At 49.6% G+C, this 24,481-nt stretch overlaps 1 protein-coding gene across 5 annotated transcripts; it reads right to left on the reverse strand.

The window, feature by feature from the left end:
* Positions 1-2,198: 2,198 nt before the first annotated feature.
* On the reverse strand, positions 2,199-23,956 carry nckap1 (NCK-associated protein 1). Of its 5 annotated transcripts, none has more exons than XM_086121708.1 (32): positions 23,602-23,956; positions 18,964-18,981; positions 16,078-16,188; positions 14,975-15,061; positions 14,845-14,901; positions 14,610-14,752; positions 14,453-14,543; positions 13,182-13,319; positions 13,049-13,097; positions 12,807-12,963; positions 12,598-12,654; positions 12,079-12,175; positions 11,849-11,955; positions 11,637-11,769; positions 10,985-11,066; positions 10,658-10,716; positions 10,348-10,493; positions 10,065-10,197; positions 9,871-9,990; positions 9,454-9,593; positions 9,096-9,227; positions 8,246-8,464; positions 7,466-7,596; positions 7,302-7,399; positions 7,125-7,218; positions 6,900-6,982; positions 6,187-6,267; positions 5,991-6,084; positions 5,790-5,906; positions 4,368-4,477; positions 4,102-4,191; positions 2,199-3,885 (listed from the first exon to the last, which is right to left on the reverse strand). In XM_086121708.1, exons 1-32 carry the CDS (start codon positions 23,707-23,709, stop codon positions 3,769-3,771), a joined length of 3,399 nt encoding a protein of 1,132 aa, XP_085977834.1. In that variant the 5' UTR covers positions 23,710-23,956; the 3' UTR covers positions 2,199-3,768. The 5 variants fall into 5 exon arrangements, with proteins under 5 accessions (XP_085977834.1, XP_085977833.1, XP_085977837.1 ...); XM_086121707.1 differs by having other exon boundaries at positions 14,975-15,067; XM_086121711.1 differs by lacking the exon at positions 23,602-23,956 and adding an exon at positions 19,120-19,146 and having other exon boundaries at positions 14,975-15,067.
* Positions 23,957-24,481: the final 525 nt, after the last annotated feature.

Consider the following 24,481-nt stretch of genomic DNA (forward strand, 5'->3'; position numbering starts at 1 on the left):
AAAAAAACGACATAGGATAGTAAGGCGTTTTTAGCCGAAAAAAACATAGTATATAGTAAGGCGTTTTTAGCCGAAAAAAACTACACAGTATAGTAAGGCGTTTTAGCTCGAAAAAAACGACCATTATAGTAAGGCATTTTTAGCTCGAAAAAAACAACATATGTAAGGCGTTTTTAGCCCGAAAAAAACCGACATAGTATAGTAAGGCGTTTTTAGCCCGAAAAAAACGACAGTGTAGTAAGGCGTTTTTAGCCCGAAAAAAATGACCATGTATAGTAAGGTGTTTTTAGCTTGAAAAAAACGACAGTATAGTAAGGCGTTTTTAGCCCGAAAAAAACGACATAGTATAGTAAGGCGTTTTTAGCCCGAAAAAAACGACATAGTAAATATAGTATATATATAACATAGTATATATAGTAAGGCGTTTTTAGCCTGAAAAAAACGACCATGTATATTAAGGCGTTTTTAGACGAAAAAAATGACCATGTATAGTAAGGCGTTTTTAGCCCAAAAAAACGACCATGTATAGTAAGGCGTTTTTAGCCGAAAAAAACGACATAGTAAATATAGTATATATAACATAGTATATATAGTAAGGCGTTTTTAGCCCCAAAAAAACGACATAGTATAGTAAGGCGTTTTTAGCCCGAATAAATTGACATAGTATAAAAAAAACGCCTTACTATACATGGTCGTTTTTTTCGGTCAAAAACTTCTTACTATACATGGTCGTTTTTTTCGGCTAAAAATGCCTTACTATACATGGTCGTTTTTTTTCGGCTAAAAACGCCTTACTATACATGGTCATTTTTTTCGGCTAAAAATTTCGTCCAAAAACCCCTTACTATAATGGTCGTTCTTTTCTGCTAAAAACGCGTTACTATACATGGTCGTTTTTTTCAGCTAAAAACGCCTTACCGTACATGGTCGTTTTTTTTGTCTAAAAACGCCTTACTGTACATGGTCATTTTTTTCGGCTAAAAATTTCGTCCAAAAACGCCTTACTATACATGGTCGTTTTTTTCTGCTAAAAACGCCTTACTATACATGGTCGTTTTTTTCGGCTAAAAACGCCTTATTATACATGGTCTTTTTTTTCGTCTAAAAACGCCTTACTATACATGGTCCTTTTTTTCAGCTAAAAACGCCTTACCGTACATGGTCGTTTTTTTTGTCTAAAAACGCCTTACTGTACATGGTCGTTTTTTTCGGCTAAAAATTTCGTCCAAAAACGCCTTACTATACATGGTCGTTTTTTTCGGCTCAAAAAGCCTAAAAAAAACGACCATGTATAGTAAGGCGGTTTAACCCGAAAAAAACCCCGACCATGTATCATAAGGCGTTTTTCGACGAAAAAGACGACCATGTATAGTAAGGCGTTTTAACCCGAAAAAAAACGACCATGTATAGAAAGGCGTTTTTAGACGTTTTTTTTGTCGTTGGCTACCAGCAAGTGAGACGATCTGGATTTGAGCCAAACTGGTCTTTCTGAGATCGGTTCACAATTTTTTTTTTCCGTATAAAAGTTGGAATACGCCGTACATGATTTGAAATTATAAAAAAACTTTAAAATTACGGGCAAAACGTACAAGTTGACAGGTATGTGTCTGTGTGGCTGCGCATACGCGACTAGTATGTGCTCAGCGTGCACTCCGTGCTGTACCTACCAAGCCCCTCGCCCCTCCCCTTTCTCTTCTGGTCTACCTCCCTGAGCAAGTACGTGCAGTCGAGTCGCAGAATGAAAGCCTGCGAATTTGGACGAGCCCGTCACAGCAACCGTCCAAACGTCTACAATGTCTTTCTCAACACAAGATGTCACCACAGAGTCATCAAAGACGACAACAGCCGATGTTTCGGCTTTGTACATGTTTACATATCTTTCGATGAATAAATTATACGTGGGTGATTAACCCAATTCATATACGAAATACAACCGCTCAAATATTTGGGAGCATAAAATGTGCAATTTGACCCTAGTGACCTCCGCTTCAGCATTAGAAGGAAATCGGCAAAGCCCTCCACAAGCAACGTCCCGAGGAGTCCAAAGTGGTGCTGGGAGCGCCACCTACCCACACTCGTCATGTACTGTCGTGAGGTCAGCTCCAGTCGAGGTGATGCAATAATAACCTTCAATGGTTTCTTGCCATCTTGGGAGAAGGCCGCAAAGCAAAGAACCAAAAGCGCTCGGACGGATGAAGACATGTTCACTTGTACTTTATTAACCATGATTCGAGAGCAGCCGAGGGCTTCCTGGTACTATGTTACAGAATGCATGATCCCCGATCCCTCCCTCCCCCTTCCCTCTCACACACAAACATATTATGTAGTGTTGTTAACACGTTTGGCAAATTGAAAAAATAAGAAAATGTAAAAACAGACCAGTTGAGTTCACGTCAAAAACCTTTTTTTTTTCCTTTTTGAATGTAACCCAGAGAGTTCATGTCACCACTAGCTAGAAAAGAACCCCAAAAAAATCACCATGTTACAAGTGTACGCGCGCGTGAGTGTTTTGACTGTGAAATGTGACGAGGCGGCGAAATGATTGGACTGTCCGTGTCATCGATGGAAAATGGACACAACCGGCAAGCAAACGTCGGCCGCCCTCCTCGAGCAAAAATGAAAAACATCAAGGAAGAAAATCATCCAAATCCGTCACCACCACATACAAGCCGTCAAATAGTTTAGTGTCAACTCAATATATATACTGTATATTTATATATACTATTTATTTATAATTTTTTTTTTTTTTTGTCCTCGCATAACAAACCAGCCAACGCTCGAGTTTGTTTTTCGTGTTGCCGCGGCTGGGGTCCCCCAAGCAACAGCATGACATAATATTAAAAAAAATAAAAAGGAATAAAACCAAAAAAGTGTAGACTGATCCCCAACTTCATCCAGCTAGTGTGTGTGTGTGTGTGTGTGTGTCACTTGTTGGTCGCTCAGCCAGCATAGGTACTTGCGTACGTGTTTTTTTTTTACTTAGTAGCAGTACAGTGAATCCACAAATAGTTGCGGTGCAGCATTCACACATTTGCGTGTTTACAGATTTTTGGGGTGAACTTATCCCATGTTAGTTTCTTAAAAAAAAACAACCAAAAAAACCCCTCACCTCACTCATTTTTTGTGTCGTCATATGTGGCATTGAAGTGGGTTGAGCAGCTTCACTGAGACAACAGTGGTGGTTTGCCACCCTCTTGTCGCTTATTGCGAAGTGCGTTGGCGAGCTTAATTTAGACGCTTTGACGCCATTTTGTGGCATCGGGGAACATCAGAAAAATTGTTGAAGGGAGTTGAGGTCGGCCTTTTAGACAAAAGTAGTGTTTTTCTCCCATTGTGTGAGAGCTATAGGCAATCCTAAAACTTTTGAGGAGGAGCTCCCGTCAGCCCAATTGTACAAGTAAAAAGTCATGTGGGCGAAGGACAGAGCCCCGCTGCCAATCGTGAAAATCTGCCTGGAAATGATGCCCCCCCAGGAAGGTTTACAATTTCCCAGAGACACCACAAGATGGTGCTAAAGCACAATTTTTCCAAAAGCAGAAGCTCCTCACCTCACTTCCATGTAGTTTCTCGGCACCAAGAGGCCACAATCTACATTTTCAGGGTGTGTGTTTGTGATGCTGCGGCATCTTAGGCTGGTTCAAGGTGAGTTCTTCATCAAATCATGGAGGACGGCCAATCGCAAATAGGCGGGAAAACACTGCGGTGTGCGGAGGCATCTTTTTAGAGTACTGTCAGGCGTGCGTCCGCAGAGGGAGCAGACGGGCGCGTTCATGCGTTGGCACTGATGCTCTGCTTGTAGACGGCATGGTAGGCGTTACGCAGGAGCACGTATGGGAAGCAGGATTCCAGCAGGTCCATGGTCAGGAAGGGGGACTCCTGCACAATCTGACAACATCACAACACGGATACACGTCAACGTGGCTGTGCGCCACGCAAAAGAAACGCAATCCTTTCCTTTTCTTTTTGTGCCATTTTTCCAGAGCAAAAATAAGCAAACGCATATTTTGGTGTTGCGGGAGGCGCGCGACGATTTCTGATGGCAGACCCGACGGGTTTTTGTTGCCTATCGCGCGGCGTCATTTCACACGCGGCAAATCTCACCATGTCCAGCAGCAGGTAAACCGACTCTCTGTTGCGCGTCGTCATCTTGTCCGTCTCCTGGCCGATCTTCAGAAGGCTGGACGAGGCCAGCTGGATACAAAAGCACGCACGCGCGCACACACACACACACAAGCAAGTGTTAAGATGTCAGAGACGCATATCGATCAAGCTGCCACCCTTTTGTGAAAAAAAAAAAAAAAAGTAGACAGTACACACAGACTTTTAGTACGTTAAGCAATGATGTGGAGCGAAAGCAAGGCGCTTACAGCCAAGAACTCTTTGAGCCGGTCCTCGATGCTTCCTTTGTGGATGGTGAAAAGCGCGGCGGCGATCTGGTTGATGGCTTTGGCCAGGCAGTGGATGTTGTTGCAGTGGCCTGCGGGGGACAGCGAATACAGAGCGGGCTGGGCTAGCTCCTCTTTCTTGGGGGGGGGGCGACTTTTGGGACATGGCGGAGGCCGGCCCACCAAGCATATTCATTCACACTCCTAAGCGTGTGTGCGCGTGCGTATCTAAAGTGGAATTACTATATTGCACATTCACGTTCTAATGACTTTTTTATTTTTTTAACCTTATCTCCAAATGACCTGTCCAGTGTGTCCTACCGAGGCCATTGAGCAAGTTTTCCCGTCACCGCGTTAGCGTGCAACTGTGGAGAAGCCATCAAGACATCTTCGTTCCAGACAGGAACTGATGGAGGTCATTCGGGTATTTGACACCGAGTTCAAGTGACATTTAAATCCACAATGAGCGCGTGCTCGAGCGAGCGCGCGCATCGCAGAGGTGCTCGAGACACGCCGCGGCCGCATACTAACAATCCAGCCTATTACCGGTCATTATCCTCTTCCGGCGGCCCTTATTAACAATGGCGCCTTTCATTTCAAGGTTGTTAGCGTCGGTGCGACTCAATGACTCCATCAAGAGAGGCTTTCGCTCCGCCACGCCGCAGAATCAACTTTATTCAGCGCAGCCTTTTTTTTTTTTTTGCAATAATCACCTTCAATTAGCGCCGCGGAGTGGAGTGACCTTAACGCGGAGGTAAGCGGCGAAGCTGCAGCGTAATGAATCCATCGCCGCCGCTTTGCTTGCCGCCGCCTCGCGCCACCGGAGCAGTAAATGACATTTCCCGACGCGGGCGACGACGTCTCGCTTTTCCTTTTCACGACGACAACACACGCGGGACGTCCTCGAACGTTGGCTTGGCCTCGGCAGGCGTCTCGACTCCCGTGCTACTTTGGAATCAAACAACGGACGAATATACTCGCTCATTTAAGATTTGACGTTCGTTGCCAAGATGCGGGTGAAATGAGCAACATCGCTCGTTCAAACGCGAGGCCCGGCCGGCGCCCACGTGCGGCCTGCCGCGTCAAGCAAAAGTTTCCATGTCATGCTCAGTGGCTTTGCTCCTTCCATTTTGGCCCAGATCGCAACAAATGTGACCATTTTCCTTCCGTTTGATATTCGGAAAGTATTCTTTGAAGTACGTTTGTCGATAGTCTACCTGAGCATTTTGGTGTTCCTGTTCCGGAGGCGTGCGCCGATACAATTGTGGGAATAATAGGACGAGGTGATCATAGTTTTGCGGCAATGCTCGTTTGCCGTCGTGAGCCCGGCGATCGGCTGGCGCCCGGTCCCGGGTTAGGGACGGGCTCCGGCGAGGATGCGCGAGGCGTACGGTTTTCGTGTACCTTCGATGGCGGGGCTGTACTGCGACATGACGTTGCTGGCCAGCGTTGGCAAGGAAACGGCCACAAACACCATCAGCAGACACGCAATCTTGTACTCCTCCTCTGGACTGATGTTCTCTACGCGCACAGCCACGGTGAACAACATTGAGGGCAAGCCCACACGGCTCTGTCGATTTCTGTCGGGGTGTGCGCGCGCTTTACCGGTCTTTTGCGAGGACAGCGCCACCACCAGGGCCGGGTCGATCTCGCACGGCAAACCGGCGGCGGAAGATAGCTCGTAGACGTTCATGGCCACCTGGATGGACACGGTCACACACACACAAAAAATAATAATATACATATATTATTATTGGCATTATTTCGAGTTTCAAACCGGACGAGATTGGAGTGAGTGTACCTTCATGTCGGTCTCCCTGGGAATGTGGTCCTTGAAATCCTCCACTGAGCTGACCAGGAATGGAATGTGGCACGATAACACCTGCGCAGGAGAACAGGAGAGGTCGGGCTAACCTCGAGCAGCATGAAATGATGACAAGAAGAAGAAGAGCCTTGATGGAGGTGAAGATTTTGGGGTCGCCGCCAAGGAATACGGTCATCACCAAGGTTTTGCCTGTGTCATTCAATCTTCTACTCGGCTGCAATGATCAACAGACTCCAGCAGATGGCGGTCCGACGCCAACAATATGTATGTATTTATCAGCGAGACCAATCCGAGTTCCAATGCTAAACTACAGAAGTGCCCAGTGCCTCCTCTTTCTTTTGGTAGAACGGCTGCCAACTCAGTCACGGAGCACAATATTCTCTGGGTCAATCAGTTGAAAAGGCACGGCGAGATGCCCCGAAATGCTCGGCCATCGGGCGAACCGGGCACTAAACGGGGCCGCCGGCCAACGAGTCACTTTATTTTTATTGCGGCGGCGGTTCGCTCATCAGTCGCGAAACAGGACGGCTCAACGCGAAGTGTTCATTCCCAGCTGACATTTTGACAATCGTTTTGCACGGCGAGGTTCGGCCGGCGTAGCCATTTCATTTCACCGCGCCCGCACGGCCGCTCGGACGGGGTCCAAGTTGAGACGCGACGGAGCGCGCGCTCGTCTTTGTGTTTCTTACGTCTCTCAGCGCTTCCTGGGCCAGGGAGCGGAATGACAAGATGACTCCAATGATCGTCATCCTCTTCAGGACGCTGTCCACCGCTGCAAAAAAAAAAAAGAAAAGGTGACAAACCGACCGCTTACGATCAGAAACGCCTTTCAAATCAAATCCAATCACCGGCCAGCCCCACAAATGGACAACTGTGCCCGCGGTGCCAAAGAGCGGAGAAAGCGGGATGCCTACAAGTGAGCTTCTTGAACAGCGCCGCCATGTGGTCGGGTTTGTCAAAGCTGGTTCTCATCTGGGTCAGCACTTCCATGTTCTCCACCACTAATTTCTGCGCACATCAGATCACGTTCACAGCGAACGCTAAGCTAGAAGAAGAAAAAATAATAATTGGGGCCGTAACGCCGCCCGTACCTTGAGCTCGGCCACCTGCGAAGAGATGTGCCACATGAGGCTTTCGCTGAGGAACTTCATGCCGTACGGCCCCAGCAGCTCGGACAGCGAACGCATCTCTGCCGGGGAGCGCGAGGACAGTTGGCGACGGTCGGGGGGGAGCGCGGACGCACGGGCGTCAGTACCTGAGATGTCAGAGTATTCCTCGGCATTGAAGGTCAGCTCGTTCTCCGTGGGCAGGTTGACGAAGGCCTTCATGGCGGGAAAGTAAGCGATGTGCCCGTTGCTGACCTGCCGGAGCAACGTCTCCAGGTACCTGGCGCCAACGTTTGAAAAGCGACATCAAGGTTGCTGTCCGGGACAACGGCAACTATTTTTTTGCTCCGGGTGGACGAGACTTCCAAGCGGAAACGTTCGCTTTCACTGTGCTTCCCAAAACGTTCCGATGGCAGTTTTGCGCAAAACTATTTGAACGGAATTGATCATAAAACAGCGGCCGACGCCGAGTGCTCCTCGGGGGACGGACACGGTACGTCCGAACCGATTGCAACTGGAACGAACGGCTGCTTGATCGCGCAGTTTGCTTGTTTGCTCGGACCATTCCACGCGTCAATGAACATGGCGAGTCCCAAAGAACACGGCCGGTCACGTCTCATCAGATCAGATTTTTTTTTTTACCATTTGTTTAAATAGTGGTTGAAAAAGTATTTTTTGCTTGTTTTTATTTTGATCCCATTGATGATTATTAATATTATTACATTCAAACATTTTGTGTGTGTGTGCAGATGTCGAAATCGAGTAACATTTCTGGAGCGGGCAGAAACTTGACCTTCTTTTGAAGCCTCTCGCTCCTCTGGAGAGAAAAGCTGAAGCGCTCAGTGACTTTTGTCGCAAAGAGCGCGCTACGCTACGCTACGCCGCCGCGGACAATGCGGACCGAGGCTTGGACGGGCTTTGCGACGCACCAGTTGGTGTACAGGCTGGTGATGGTGGGCTCGCCGTGGCTGTCCAGGTGCTGCGTCTGCTGCAACAGCACGTTGTTGAAGACCCGCGTGATGTCGATGGTGACGTAGTTCTCGATGGACTGCAGCACCGTCATGTAGGCCCGCACGCTGGTCAGCAGCTCGCTGGGCTTGGCGATCTCCTGAGTGGTCTGGTTGTACATGGTCATGCCCACGATGGACCTGGAAGGGGGGGGGGGGGGGGGACAGGCACTTCATTCCGGTGACGTTCTTCTGTGTGTCACATACGTGCAAGTCGCAAGACTCGCCGTTTAACCTGAAAGTTGCCACGGCAAAAAAAACAAAAAAGTCGGACGAGTCACCCCTTCATTTTCAAGTCGCGACTTTCAGGCATTCGCCACATGAGGACGCTTCAGGAACAGAGCGCAGACACAAACACGTCGACACGAATATAGATTGGGAGCGTTTCGAGACCACGCCGTACATCGCAGGCGTCAAACGCCGCAACGCACCCGATTCAAATGATCCGGATCGCTCTCAGACTCCCGCGGAGCTCGCCGCCGAGCTGATGGTTGGAAATCGGGCAGGGGAGAGGTGGAAAAGTAACACAGGCAAACGATTTCCGTCAAACAGGGGCCGCCGTCGCCGTCGGTGTCACGTGTCCGCACGCCAGTCGAGTGGGGGTCGGTTCCCGCTCGGTGGCGGCGTGGATGCGGGTGTGAACGCTTGTTTCGAAGGTCATTTTCAGGTGCTTTTTTTATTGAAGCGATTTTGAAATTGCAAATCAGATTTGGGGGCAAAACGATGGGGGGGGGGGGGGGGGGGATTTCATGACAAGGCCGCATCTGCTTACTTGGTGAAGCGGATCTCCAGATGGGAGGTGAGGTACTCCCTCGGCGTGAACGTGTGCTCCCACACCGCCAAGTTGGGAACGTAGTTGATGGAGAAGCAGAGTTCCGATAGGGCTGTGTGCAATTTGTCCAGACTGGAGGAGAAAAAAAAAAAAAAAAAAAAACACACACGGCGTGCGTCAAAACTTCACCCTTGAGGCACCGGAGCATTTCTTCAAACCGTCCCCGTTATTTCAAACAAAACAAAAAAGCCTGACTTTCAGCACAACAGATCGTTTCAAAAAAGCTTGTCGTTGATTTGCTTTTGACATTTTGCCCTTTTTGTCAACTTAAGGTCGCGGCGCGAGCGCGTGCGCTTACTTGGTGACAAGTAGTCGGTTCTTCCTCATGCTCTCCACTCCCGGCTTCTCTCTCTCCGGCTCGCCCTTCTTTCCCGTGGCCTTCTTGCTCTTCTTGTTGACGGCCTGGCTGATGGTCTTGGCGCAGTGCTTGGGGAGCAGCTGCCGGCAGGCGGGACAAGATTGCCGGGTCGGCCGTGAGCCACGTTTGACGCGGCGCTCCGCTTTGAGCGGAGAGCTCACCCGTCAACTTAAGAGGCTTTTTACGTCACGCGCCCACAAAGGAATGTGACGGCGAGCATTAGGACGCAATGGCCGTTAGATGCCATCGCAGCTTTTCGGGGGGCTTTTAGGGTCTCCGTCGTGACTTTTTATTTGCTGGTAAACAATTGGAAGACGGAAGGCGCCGTGACGGAGGCGATCGATCGCCGCTTCCTACCTGGTCACTCAGGGTGCACTGCTCCGTGCAGATGTCCGTGATGAGGTTTCGGGCTTGTTTGGCCATCTCGTCCAGAAACATGTTACACAAGGACAAGCTGCGGTCGCCTATGTGGTGCCGCTGCGGGGACGGAGCCGAGGAGACACAATGTGGACGGATGCGACGCGCCGCAGCGGGCAGATCGGGACGGTTACCTCCTCGGGACAGAGCTCGTGGGTGCAGGACATGAAGTGCGTGCAAAGCAGAGGGAAGCAGACGGAGTGGCGGCTCTGCGAGGGAAGCTCCAAGCACTGCTGGAACATTTTCTCAAACGCGCGGCTGTAGAAGCTGCGCGCACACAACACAAGCGCACACGTTTGAAATTGGCGGACGGATGAGAGCTGGCCGTTTCGCGCGCGTTTGGCGGCGAACGCGGCTTTGGGCTTCCCGGCGCCATTCAAGCCACCGAAGGCCGCAGAGCGCGTTGCGAACGCTGACCAGAAAATGGAGAGGTCAGAGGTCTCCACCAGCATCTCCACCAGCGAGTCCACCATCTTGGTGTGGAAGATGATGGTGTTCATCATTTTGCCCAGCTCCTTGTGGTCGGCGATGCCCAGGCTGGCCTTGGACACGCTGGTGTAGGCCTGCACAGAGGGCAGGAAAACGCACTTCGAAGCGTTGAACCGAAGAAATGAGGCAGAAGAATTCATCACACGCAGATTGACCACTGCAATTGCGAACGTATTCATGATGACGCTTTGGAGAGAGAGAGAGAGAGAGAGAGAGAGAGAGTGTGGCCCATTCCAACCTGCAGTCGAAACCAGTCGAGCCTCATGCCCCGGAAGTCAAAGACCTCGCCATCCTCAACTGCAAAATAAGAAGAAGAACAAGACATTTTATTTGTAAGCGCCTTTCACAACACTCAAGGACACTTTACAGGCAAGCGCAAACAATGAAACCACAGATAAAATTGTCAAAAAAAAAAAAGAAAAAAGAGATACATTTAAGTGGAATAAGCAAGTCTGAATAGGTGGCTTTTGAATGACACAAAACACAAGTCCGCCTCAATGACGCCATCCTTAATGGAGAGTTTCAAGGTTTCGGCAAAAGATGGTTCGGCCATCGCCGCGCTTACCTTGTTTGACGCTAAGCGAGGTCATGGTGTTGACGAATGAAGACATGATGATGGACTCGTCCTCTGGGCACACAGACAGGTTCTGGCAGGCACAAAGCGCAGGAGCTCCGCTTACAAACCAGAAAAGCGAAACTTGACTTCCGAGGGCTCCCGGCATAAGTTTTTTTTTTTTTTTTCCTGAGCCACAGGCCGCCACGAGCTTCGGAGATGATCGAGCGAAGAGGGCAAAAGAAGTGGAGCCCAGATATTGTGATGCCCTTGCAGTTGCCGATGCGCTTTCAGCCATTTGGTGAACGGGAAAAACAACGGCGCACGCAAATAGCATGAAATGAAAAGACTCACGACGACGCCAATCTCTTGGCCACGGCTCTTAACTCATTCAGTACCAGCCGATTCCGGACCGAGTCTGAAGAGACGTTTAAAAACGTCTTTGGGAGTGAATGAGTTCAACGCGCGCATGCCACGCACAAATCCCACGCGACCGTCATTTTTCCGAGAGGCTTTTCTCCTCAAAAAGTGTCAGCCGCTTCAACGCGGCCGACGGATTGAACGGGGGCAAATCCAAACGCTTGACTCATGCTTCCAAGAGCTAGAGCTCCACATCGAGTATGCGAAAGGATTCGGAAGTCGCGCGGCCGGACGCATGTACCACCTGCACCAGCTCGTTGAGTACGACGGCGTCGAAGCCGGACAGGTACTGCACGTAGTATCGCTGCATGACGGGGCCGTACTTCCTCACGTGGGCTCGCAGCTCCTCCATGTAGAAGATCAGCTCGGCAATGTGTCTGCTCGACAAAAAGGACACGCGTGATCGCGCGCTCGGCGTGGAGGCGCGCGCCCGAGGAGCACATTTCCAGCGCCTACTTGTCGATGAAGTCATCCGTGCTTTTCTTCTGGATGTTGTCCGCGTGCCGGAGCAACCAGATGATCTCGTCTCGGGCAAACGACAACGCCATGAAAACAAACAGCGCCTAAAAGGGCAACGCGTTCATTGGGACGATGCGGCCGAACGGTCGGTACGCGCGATAAAATGCCGTGATGAAACGGGGGGGCGCTAGGTGTGATGCTCCCGAGGGCCGTGTTCTCGGCGCTACCTTTGGACCCAGCAGGCCCGGCTGGTCCGCCAAGACGGTGGCCAGCTCCTTGAGGGCGGACCTGAGGAACTTGCGTCGCTCTCGGTGCATGGAGCCTCTGAGGAGTCGGGCAGACAGAAGGAGGAAGTCAGAGCCCCGGCCCCCCACCCCCACACAGTTTACACGCCGTGATGACACTTTGAGGACAATCCTCGCCAGGCACCAAAGTGAGTAAATGACAGCCGTGGCGGGAAGACCGAGAACCAAGATGAAAGCGGCAGACGGATTAAGTACGGAGGATGAAATGCGGGGAAGACGAGGAGGGAACAAAAGAGAGAAAAAAGGAAGGCGAGACGCACACCCGAGTCAGACGACCCGAGAGAGATGAGACGAGCGGGTCGCAAACGCAGAAAAGGAAATGGAAATACAAAAAAAAAAAAAAAAAGAAAAATGTAGGCGACTCAATAAATCCGCTCGGTAAGTGTGAAGAAGGAAAAGAAAAGGCGACGCGATGGCCGCCGGGGAGGAGTGTGCTCGTACGCGTGAGACAGCGCCTGTTCCTTGCACTCTCGGATGTCGTTGATGCGCTTGTTGTACCTGCAAAGCACAAAAAGGGGGAAGGAACGCGAGTCATTGAAATGCTGCCTTCCGTTTGTGTGGGGAGGAAAAAGCATTGAAAACTTGCTGTCAAAGACCTTTTTTGAAGAACCCCCCCCCCCCCAAAGTCAAGGACGCACGCCCCCTTTTACCCTCGGATGTTGACAAAGAGGTCCTCGGCAGCCTTGTGGATGTGGAAGACTTCGTCCCTGAAGAGACACAGGCAGGTGGAGCTCTGCAGCGCCAACTTCCAGAGCGACAAGGCGCCGGCGTCGCCGTTCAGTACCGCGTGGCACAGGATGAACCCGACTGGAAACCACAAAGAGGACCGAGTGAAGCGGGCGGCTCAGTCGGGACGCAAACAAACGTCGGCCGGCGTCGCCTCCCGACTCACAGACGATCCATTTCTCCATGGCGTCCAGGGATAAGTATTCGCAGGGCATCTGGAAAGAGGCGCAAAGTCACGCTCGCGAGGCCGTCGACGCCATCGGAAGGAAATCGGGCTCAAAACGTCTTTTTTGACCCACCGTGTCCGACTGCGCGGGGTTGAGCATGGTGGAGGGGGCCGAGATGAGCGAGAGCAGCTGGGCGTTCCTCCACTGGTCGGCGGAAAGATTCCTTCTGGGATAGACCATCTGAAGGCTGATCAGGGCGTCGGACAGAGACTGCGCAAACGGGAGCAAATTCAGCGCATATCGTGCTCATCGCAGCTTTTGACCCGACTTGTACTCCATTTGTGGCTATCATCGTCATATCTTGTGGCGCCAGTACTGGATCCATTGCTCGGCAGCATCGCCAGTGTCTAAGAGGTCTTGATCTGTGCAGGTGGGCCCCAGTTCACAATCCCGAAGAATGTGCTCCATTGTTTGTACTGGGTGGCCACACCGACGCTCACTGCTGAGTGAGAGTCCCCATTTATAGGTGTTGTTCCCAGTCTTGCCTACTCTGGTTCTTGCTCTATTTAATGTCACCCAGTTCTTTCTTGAGAGGGCAGTTCCACTCGGAAGATGTTCGTTTGGGCTTTGGATTGCGCCATTTAGTGCAGAGCCGTCCCAATCTCTCCATTTTTCGAGCCTGTGGTTTGTTGACTGCTCAGGATCTAAACTTTGGACGGTCATAAAGCTCTTTCTGGACTTCAGTCTTCTTATTGAGTCACTATGACCATAGAGGGGGGTGTCTTGTGTCATTTTCTTGACTACGCTTTTGTGTCCTTGCATGAATGTCTCTACGTATGTGTGGTGGTGCGATGCCCGCCAATCTGTAGAGTGCTGGCGGTGGTGTTGGTTTTAGTGTGCCAGTAATTATTCTGCACGTGTTGTTCAGCTCAGGTTCTATTTTGTGAGCATGACACGATCTCGCCCATGCTGCTGGGCAATATTCAGCAGTAGAGTAGCATAGTGCTAGAGCCGTTGTTCTCAGAGTTTTAGGATCTGTTCCCCAGTTAGAGTTAGCAAGTTTAGCTAAGAGGTTGTTTCTTGTGGCGACTTTTGACTTGAGTTTCCTTCCATGCTCTGCGAAGGAGAGCGTTCGATCTAATGTGACTCCAAGATCGACGGGATAGTCAACATGCTCAAGTCTCTCATTATTCCAGTGGATGCTTAATTTTCTATTTGCCTTGTGGTTATTTAGGTGGAATACACACACCTGCGTCTTTCCTGGGTTTGTGGCTATGTCTCCCCCAGACAGCTTTCGCAGGCGCAAAAGGAACCCATTTGTCACATGGTCTTTTTTTTTCTTTCTTTCCAGACCCGTCGTTCCACTCTGACTGCTAATGTGCAAATGAGCGTCGGCAGACTACCTTGCCGTGTGGCACAAACTCCTCCATCAACTTCTTCAGAGGGTTCTCGTAATCCACGATCATCTGGCCCAGCCTGGGGTACTCGCGGTCACTGCGACACACACAAGTGAGAAGTCGCGTCACTCGGCGCGTTTAAGTTGCAGTGCGCTGCGCTCACCTGGCTCCGTGCGTCATCTCGTGAGCGTAGTTGTACAGGCCGATGATGGCTTTCCTCTCCTCGATGCGTGACAGGATAATCATGAGCGTGGTGTAAGTCACCACCAGGTCGAGATAGTTCTTGGTCAGGTCAAAGTTCACCGTCTTGACAGGAAACAAAACAGTCCCCGTCACGTCACGTCCGCCGCGCGCGCGTGGCAAAAGATGAGCGAGCTCCCGGCGAGGAACGCACTTACAATGTCAAAGAAAACTTGGCACGCGTCGATGGTGTTGAGCAGCTCGCACACGTGGTCCTGTCAATGCACAGCGAGACGTTGGGACACGCACGCTCACGGCTCAAAAAGCCGCCGTCATCGCTCTCCCAACCTTAAATTCCATCACATCCACGAAGGTAAAGTAGTAGAGAGCCAAGTTCTTCAGAATCTCCGACTTCTCCTTCTGCAGCTGAGCCAACTGTTGCTGCAACATCGCATCAGAGTCACAGCACGTCACGAGAACGGAGACCGTCACGTCACATCGCCGCTCATTTTAGTCGGGACCGGGTGACTTTTTCACTGACTCGGAAATAAACATCAAAATGCGCACGTCATCATTTCCTTCATGTAAAAGTTGAACTAATATAAACCAGCTAACCACACGCGCACGGCGCAGAGTATTTTTCAGACGTGCGGTGGCCGCAAAACGTGCGAGGGTTTGAATTTGGACTCTGGCCTTTCTGCGTGGATGCAGCTTGCGCCCGTGTTCCAAAAACATGCAGATGAGACTCCAAATTGTCCAAAGGGGTGAGAAAGCGAGTGGCACTGCTTTTCTGTCCGTCAGCTGTCGGCTTTCGCCTCGTGGCACGCGCGGCGTAAAGCAGCTGCTTCGAGCATCCGCAGACACTCAGTAGATGCACTCGACGACAGACCGTTCCAAAAAGAAAAGAAAAGAAAAGAAAAAAATGGAGCCAGCCGAGCAAAGCAATTGGACCAAAAATAGCCTCAAAACATGTCAAATAAACAATTACAGTATTACAAAACTCAAATGAAATACACAAACTTACCAAAAAGCACAAGTCCGGAATAAGCCAGGATTAGCATGCAAAACAAACACACACAGAAACAGAAAACAACATAAGAGACAATTTTTGCACATTTATATCGAAGAAAGCTATTAGCCAGGCGCGCGCGCGCGCACACACACACACACACACACACAAACGCACACGGGCGTGCGCACGGTTGACATAAGCACACACGCCGCAAGCTAAAGACACATTTGCTACGGCCAAGTAATGAGTCTCCACACGCTCTAACATCGTTTTTGCGTTTCCGAGTAAATGTTGCATTTCCGACCAGACGCTTGTTTTACGCATCGTCATAAAAGGCTGAAGCAGCTTCTGCCAAAGATCTGAAAGGGACGCTCGCAGCAAGACAAGAACCATTTGGCATCACCGGCTACGACTCCAAACAAGCCGCGGGCACACTCACGTTGTTGTTGCGTGTCTCCACGGCAGGGAACTTCCTGACGATGAACTTGACGGCGGACTCCAGGTTCTTGTCCACCAGGTAGGAGGGCTTGGCCTTGGGGTCTCCGCAGGCCTGAGGAGGAGAGGACACATCAGGTGAGGAGAAAAAAAAAAAAAAGATTCAAGCTTTGGTTGCATTTCATTGGTCTTGAAGCGTCTAACAGCGCGTGGCTCAAAAAGTGGACGTTGGTTCATCCAAGCGAGTGCGTGAGTGGCCACGGGCCAAGTTGACACACATGAAAACGGAGGCAAAGTTGACGTTGACGCCCAAGATGCACATGAATACGCACGGGGTTCATTTCCATTTTGCACTCTGTTCGCAAAAATGGAAAGTTCTGCATGTCCGTCTGTGGGTTTTCACGTGCAGTGAGGTGGCCCTTAATGATCTCCGAGACCCAATTTCCTCAAACGGTGGCCATGCATCAGCTGCTTAAGGTGACCAGATGCTTTACGTCTCCCATCGGGAACGACATTGGACGCAAGTATCGTTTCCTCGGCTGACATTTTCTCCCCGCCCCATAAACGGAGTTTAAAGCGGCACCTGCCAAGACGGTTTACTAGGCAAAACGGCGTGCGACTAGCGAGACGTGGATCGGGAGCCCATGTTGTAAACGACTTCCCCGCGGTGCAGAATGAATGATCTTTTGCTGATGTGATATCTTTTTAAAAGATATAAATAAATAGCCATATCCTACCGACACTCTCCCTATCTGCAGTCGAGTACGTCAACGTCCTTGGCCACTATCTGTGGAAGTACGGCATATGGCGCCAGCCGCTACAACTTTACAAACGCCTTGTTATTCCTGCGCAAACTCGCCGCATTCCAATGTGAAAAATATTTCACGTGAAAATTCACCAACTCGGGGCGTCAGCAAGCCAACCTCCTGAGCCGTTTAGCCTCCATACCAATGGAGGGCGCCGTGCGTCATTGCGGCCTTGCAGACGACCGACGATCATGTATTAAGAACTTCCCTTCGACTGGAGATTTTGTAGTCGTGATAAAAATTGTCGTTGTAGAAACTCACAGCGTGCGGCAGTGCGCCAAGCGTGAGCACACCGCTGCTAAGATAATCGCGTACTTCAAGCAGCAAAACAACAATACACATTTGGCACCCCCAATAAGCATCTGAACAAAAAAGCTCAAGCACACAATACAAAACACCACAAACGACACCATCCGATTTCCGCACGGCGGGGGCGGGGGCGGGGGACGGATTCACTGTTGAGCAAAGCCCAAATCTCCTCACAGCAAGGTGACTGTCCGTTAGCTAGCCAAGCCAACAATAAGACGGGCTAAGATGCGATAGTTCATGTCTACATGAAGCTAATTCATCTCCCCCGCCACCTCAGTACGACTGAAACTTAGTATCCGAGGACCGCCGTCACAATGCCGTTGCATCAAATTACAAGGGACAGTCATTCTCGAGGCCGCAACGTCAAACGCTCTCTTTTCTCTGTTCCAATGATGATGCAACGCGGCGAGCGATGGGCCCCCAATCAAATTTGACGACATGTGCGTATTGCGGATGCGGATGTCGTGGCACGGGAGCTTCCCGCATGCATTTCGGACATTCCGCAGTCAATGGAAAGTGCGCGGAAGAGGGCGACGTGGGCTAAAACATGCAAGAGCTCCAAACGCTGCGCCAGGAAACACCTTCACGTCCGCAGCCGTCGAGCGTAGTTGATTTCGCATCAATCGGATTCAACTACGACTGCGGGATTTCACTGACGTGGAGCGCGAGAGTGCGTAAAGCTGTCCGGCTTCATGGAGGGGAGGGGGGGGGGGGGGATGGGATGGATGGAGGAAAGGAAGGAGGGAACGGCGCAGCCAATGGAGGGGACGGCATGGCGGGGGGGGGGGGGGTGAGGAGCGTGCGAGCGGTTGTCGGGGTACCAGAACAGACCATCTTTCCTCGGCTTGCAGCTCCCGCTGGCCTTCTTGAAGGGGTCCACGCGTCAACCGATCTGAGCGCTCCCTAGCTATGATCACAGCCGCGTCCATGAACCGCGTGAGAATGTTTTTGTTGTTGTTGTAAGAATGTCATCTGCGTATCGGTTCATTGACTGGTCTTACAGTCATGGCGGACTCCCACCGTGGAAGCCTGATTAGGTAGCCGCCTAAGCGGGGTGCAGGCGAAATTGAAGTCGATGCCAAGTGAAGTTTGCCGTATCAAAATCATGTCTAAGGCTACAACCTCTGGATGGTAAATCCGGCACGGTTCCCCAGGCTGGCAACGTTTGTGTCAAGTGATTTTGCGTGCCGACCGCTATCGGGATTGCAGACGATTTTACTATCGTTACGATTTTAAACAAACGCATTACAATCTGTTCTCTCACTGTTAGCGCGATGAAATGAGCGAACACTGATCGATTGGCTTTATGGCCACTAGAAAGGTGTGCGCTTTCTGGCTAAGTGGGACAACCGTACAAATAGTCGGAAGAGCGCAACTTTAAACTACTCAAACGATCGGTCAAGTATCTCACGATTGTGTGCAAAGCGTTGAGGCCCTTTAGAAACGATTTCATCCCTCAACACCGTCTGGATTTAATCATGAGAGCAAATGTAACACATGTCCTAAACTCAAGGACTCTCAAACTGGACTAGTCGCCCACCGGCACTGCGCAAGGTTTGACTGACCGGATTTAGTTTTTAAATTCATCACATCAAACGTTAAGAGAATTTGGTTTGTCGAGTCGACGTGGAGGGAGCCCACAGTGGCCAATTGAAACACGAATAAGCACAGAGGACCAACAGATCAGTACAGGTAGCCAGGAGGGGAGGGAATGGAAGGAGGGAAGGGTGGGACTGGGGTGGGGTCATCAGTGGAAGGTGATAAACTTTGCAAACCTTCCAAACTTGTCCTTGCTGCATAGGAGAGGGGGGGGGGAAGCATTGGAACGGAGAGAAGAAGAGAAGAAATCAAAACCACCCAGCCAGACAAACGACTCAACACACACAGCATGCACGCACACACCCGCGGCGAGCATGCATTGGTTTACGCACGTGTTGCTGCATTGCCGCAGTTCTCCGCGAGACATTAAAAAAAAGGGCGCCCGCCGCGGGAGCGTTCGATCGTTACTCAACACCGGCTTGACGCACGCCGACTTGCCACTAACACGCCGAGTAGCATCTTCCGCACTCCGCGCTCGCCGGGAAGTAACACATCCATTTTGAGTGTAATATGGCCGACGCTCGGCACCAAAAGTTCGGCCCCCGCGCTTTTTTTTTTCCCTCCGCATTTTGGGGGAAGGCTGTTGCCTAGTAACTGGCAGGCAGCGAGCGTTCCCTCGGCATCCGCGCCGACGGCCGCCGTCAGTGTCCTCGTGCGGCTTTGGATCTCTGCGCGTCGGTGTTCGGCGCGGCGACCGTGCCAGTGGGACCCCGGTTCGCAAACTCTGTTCTTGGGCCGCAGCTACCGAATCATTTTCAATTGAGTATCCCATCGAGTAATCAGATTTTCACGCGCAATACTTTCAATTACGATACAGCGAACGTGCCCCAAAAAAAATGGAAAAGAATTATTCCTCCAAAAAAGAATTATTTGTCTCACACCTAATAATCTGTCTACGTTGACATCTTTTAGTGGTGTCTCCTATTTCCCTACAAAAATAAAATAAATCTTCACAACCGTTACATTGTCGTCATCAATAGCATTAGATGAGAGAAAAAAAAAAAGATCAATAATGGAATATGCTATCTTGTAGCCATTATCTCCAATGTCAACCGTGACTCATTGTGATTTTTGTTCAACTGGTTGCCGGTGACCCCCGACTGCCCCTTCGGGCGGGGGCCATCACACCAGCCTGAGGCCGGCCGGGCAGGCTACGTATTCTGGAACATTCGGTGTAGCAAGGGGGCACATTTACTTTGTATAGTTGGAGAGGTTACAGAGCGCACAACAGCGGGGGTGGGGGAGAGTCGTGGCGTCACGTCACTAACACGATCCATCGGAACAACTCAAATGTGAAAAACCAGAAAACCGGGACGGGTGCTCGGACCGCAAACTCATCTTTGTGGTACAAAGTGACTCCAGTACTTTATTATTCAGCGTCTGGACTTGAAAATAAACGACTGGAGATGGTGACGGGTTCACTCTGCACTGCAGTTGTCCCCATCCAATCATGTAATTATCAGTTACTCTGTATCAGCTGGCACACACACACATACACGGTTTTTTTTTTTTTTGGGGAGGGGGGGTCATTCTCTGACTAAAAAAAGGTCACAAAGTGGTCACGTAATTCTTTGGTACAAAGAGATTTCCAAACGGAGCAGCAATACATTAGTTTCATGTAACTCTTCAGGATTTGACTACAGTCGAACCTGGTGACAACGTACCTCGAGGGACGTAGCTTATCTGTCCGTCGTAACGGTAGCCGGTTGTAACCATTTCCAATAAAATGGCCGCCAACTGCCATGTAGGATGACGTATGAACGGATGATTCGTCTCTGTGTGCGCCGCGCCTCCGGGAGCGCAACAATGTACGAGTCGATTGTTGCCTAGCGAAGCAACTGTGCGTGTTGTTCATTAGCGAGGTCACAGCGGCAGTTAGCTTCCCACGGTTCGTTTTCACAAAGGGCTTTTTCACTATTTGGTGGGGGAAATCTCATCGTTATAATCAAGTTGATGTCGTAAAGGTGTTCATTGTCAGCTAAATCGGCAAATGAACAACATGAAACCGGCACTTTGAAACGTGAACGTTTTAGCGGTGGAGGTACGCCGAAACGAGATTCAACTGCACCGATATTGTCAAAGTGACAGAAACAGAGCCACACAGTCTGGTCGTCTGCCACCGTGTCGTAGAATGCACAGTGGGTTGTGCCCTTTGGCCCCCCCCCCCAAACTTGCGTTGAGAGAAAGAGAAAAAAAAAAGTTTTTACACTCGACTAGGAAAGCGAGGCCTGTATCGAGATGTGGAAACATTTTGCATAAAAAGCCAACAGTTAGGGCACGGCCAACGAAACTCCCTGAAGAAGCTTGGGAGAGCGACAGTATGGCCAAAGCACTTCAGATCGCACTCTGTGACATTTGATCCTCAAAAATTCTGACTTGACTCGGGTGGGGAAAAAAAGTGATGCCGACATCTCTCCTCTGCCCTGTTCCACGCAGGTTCTGTCCAGTACATGGCGGTAAAGTGTCTTTCAAACAACTGCCAAACAAATCAAGATGATGACGCCGTCTGTGAACTCGAAATGCTAATGCAAAGAAACTGAGCAAGGGTTTCCCTGACCAATCGTTCTTCGCCCAGTCGGGTGTTGCCAATCACTCCTTGTACATTGCATGACTATCAGTTTCAAAAGATGCTCGATTTTGGCCCAAATGCAAAAAAGTGGGATTGCTAACTGGGATTTTGGATGCGAATGGGTTTCAACTGTGCAATTACCCGACTCCAAAAAGTGAATTTTTGTTTCTTTGTGATTTTAAAATGTTCTGCGAACTCACAAAAAAAAAAAAGTGTCTTTTGTGGCCAGAATTACCAAGTTTTCTATGGGAAAATGAAAGCAAAATGAGCATGACGAGGAGCAAGTGAAAGGGACAGAGGGACAGTTCCCACCAAATCAGGCCAAAGCAATGTGGCTAATTGTGTCCGTGGGGTCCTTCGTTCTCATTAATCTGACCATTCCTTGGACTGCTCAGCGTGAATGGTCTGAAAAGAAAGACCAGTGTGAGCGAGCAGACTAACGGCTTTTCTTGTCGACCATTCCTCTCTCCCTTTTCATTCACAAACAATATAAGCCGTCACAGACTCTTCCCCAGAAAAACCCACCATTTCTCTCGCCCTCACAAAGCACCCTTCAAGACCTAACGCCAATATTCACGAACAAGTCTTTACGAATATAACCATACCTGCACATTCTTTACAAACACAGTACTTTGGGGCAAACACAACTGTACAACTATGACAACTGAACACAGCCACCCTTCGGAGCAGAGGTGGGCCGGGGGGGGGGGGGGGGGGGGGACGGACTCCCATAATTGAGCAAGCATTATTTCTCTTACTTTAAAGATTGGATTGAAAATCATGCATATATTTTGGCACAATACCAAGCTATGCGACTGTTAAAAAAAAAAAAAAAAGAATGAATGAATTCGCTTCCCTACTCTATCTAAAAGTTGTTTTCAATTCAGGAGTTTCAGTATGGTTTAAAAGTTTATTGTACAAAAAATGGTAAAAGGAACTGAAAGGAGATGGGTTTCTGTTGTTGGAGAAAATTTTTCAAATGATGCAAGAATACAATTGGAAAATTGTGATTCACTTTTTCTTTTCAAATTACTTGTTCACAAAGCTGTTTTTGAAGATCGGAAATCATGATCCGTCTGTGATGTAGTCCCTCCCCTTTACATTTTGGAGGCAGGCAGGTTAATTAAAGATGGTGAGTTTGTAAAAAAAAAAAAAAAAAAAAGGCTAGGAATAGAAGCTTTTTCAAAATGTTCTAAATTCTTGGTGCGTTGTTCTTGGCGAGAAGTGCGCACTACAGACGTTTTGACAAACTGTCATTTTGGGGGTACTTGTCACATCACCAACAGTAGACGACAGTACTGTAACATGCCAAGATCTCTTTTTTTGTGTAGTTAAATACATACATATATATATACTGTATACATACATACATACATATATAAATTCCTCGTATACATATATATATGTGTGTGTGTATGTATATATATATATATATATGTATATATATACATATATATATGTGTGTGTGTATATATATATATATATATATATATAACGTTTAAATATACAGTAAATGTTTAACATATTTATGTATGTATGTATGTAGCATAAATTATGTGTTTTTTTTTCAAGGCCGTTTCTTATTTGCCTCGTTAACGTAGGGAGTAGGCTGAGAGCTCCTGACTGGTGTGACAGCGGCCAGCCCACTAGGCTGCGGCCGTGCTTGAGCTCTCCTCTTCGGGCTTCTCGCGGTAGTGAGTTAGGCGGAGGCCGGCTCGTTCGCCTAGCCTAGCCAACACCCTCCGCCATTAACACAACATTAAGCGACGCGAGCTCGGCGCCAGGCCCCGACGCTTGTAGTTCGGAGTCCGGGTGTGGATATTTAATCGCCCTCGTCGTCGTTCTTTTACTAACCACTGACAATATGTTAATTCTATTGTCCCTGCATAATAAACGCCTCGAAATAGTCGGAAATTCGCTCTCGGGCGCAAGGGGCCAACATTACCGCAAGCTAACGCTGTTAGCCGCAACTGTACCCACCGTCAGCCACAAACATGGCAAATTAAGGCGAACTCTCTCACTTGTTCCCACCGTTATGAGGGAATCCGTGACGCTTATTAGATAGAGAAAGTCGAAGGGTAGCCCAAGATGTCGATACTTTGCATACAATGCAGGCTAATCGCGCATTCATTGCACTAACGTACGTTGACACAAGCGGCACCGGCTTTCAGTTGCAAATGTTCAGATCGCCATTCAAGCTTGTCCATGTGCTTCGTATGCGCATTCAATGTGTGAGTGTGCGCACCTTTTTGATATTGTAAACACGGGTCAGCATCCCGATGCCTCTGTCGTTGAGGATGGTGAGCTTTTCGGCCAGCTTCTGCTGGCTGGGCTGGATCACTCCCCGAGACATCTTGGAGCTCCTCGATCACCACAAATCAGTCAGGAAAAGAAAAAAGCACGGGTTCAAAATCACTAATGTCCACAGCCTCGGCTTGTCTATTTGTGGCTTTTGCGTAGGAATTAGATTTGGGCCATGATCTGATAGCCGAGGACAGCGGCAGCTTCCTGTACTCCACCCACCGTCGCTCCAGCCGCTCGCCCTGTTTTTTTTTCTCGGTTACCAGGATGATTGGAGTGGAGGCGCTCCCGTTTCCACGTTGAGGCGTTCACGGTCAGTGCACCTCGAGTGGCGTCACGAGTTGCACAGAACTGGTTGCTCGCTAATCGCAGGGCACACATGGACAAGCAAGCGTTCGCACGCACAATCAAACTTGAGGACAATTTCGAACGTTCCAACTAAACTACCGTGCATGTTTTTTGGAAGGTGGGAGGAAAATTGAGTACACCGCATGGGCACGAGGAGAATATGTAAACTCCTCACAGGAAGGCCGGGGCCGGAATCGAACCCAAAACCTCTGCACCGTGAGGTGAACGTGCTCACCAGTATTATCTATCCCCGTGTCCGCATGCAGGGTTTTCTCCCGATACTCTGGTTTCTTCCCATGTTCCCAAAACATTCAGGGGAGGTTGAACTTGCCCGTGATAGAAAAGGCTTGATTGAGAAGGGGGCAAATGTCTTTTTTTTCATCACGGGACTCTGTCAACCAAGTGCCGTTAGAAACAAAGAACAGAATTGAGGAGGAACTCAAAGGAATTTTACCAAGAGAAAATTCAGATCTTGC

Source organism: Hippocampus guttulatus, chromosome 10, assembly GCF_054856545.1.
Source record: "Hippocampus guttulatus isolate MCC_2025c chromosome 10, RoL_Hgut_1.0, whole genome shotgun sequence".
NCBI lineage: Eukaryota > Metazoa > Chordata > Actinopteri > Syngnathiformes > Syngnathidae > Hippocampus > Hippocampus guttulatus.

Coding starts and splice junctions, on each gene's coding strand:
- nckap1 (XM_086121707.1), bottom strand. CDS start 23,709: ATGTCTCGGGGAGTGATCCAGCCCAGCCAGCAGAAGCTGGCCGAAAAG. Junction 12,655..12,806: donor CTCTTTGTCAACATCCGAGG/GTAAAAGGGGGC, acceptor TGTGCTTTGCAG/GTACAACAAGCGCATCAACG. Junction 4,192..4,367: donor GGCTCAAAGAGTTCTTGGCT/GTAAGCGCCTTG, acceptor TTTTGTATCCAG/CTGGCCTCGTCCAGCCTTCT.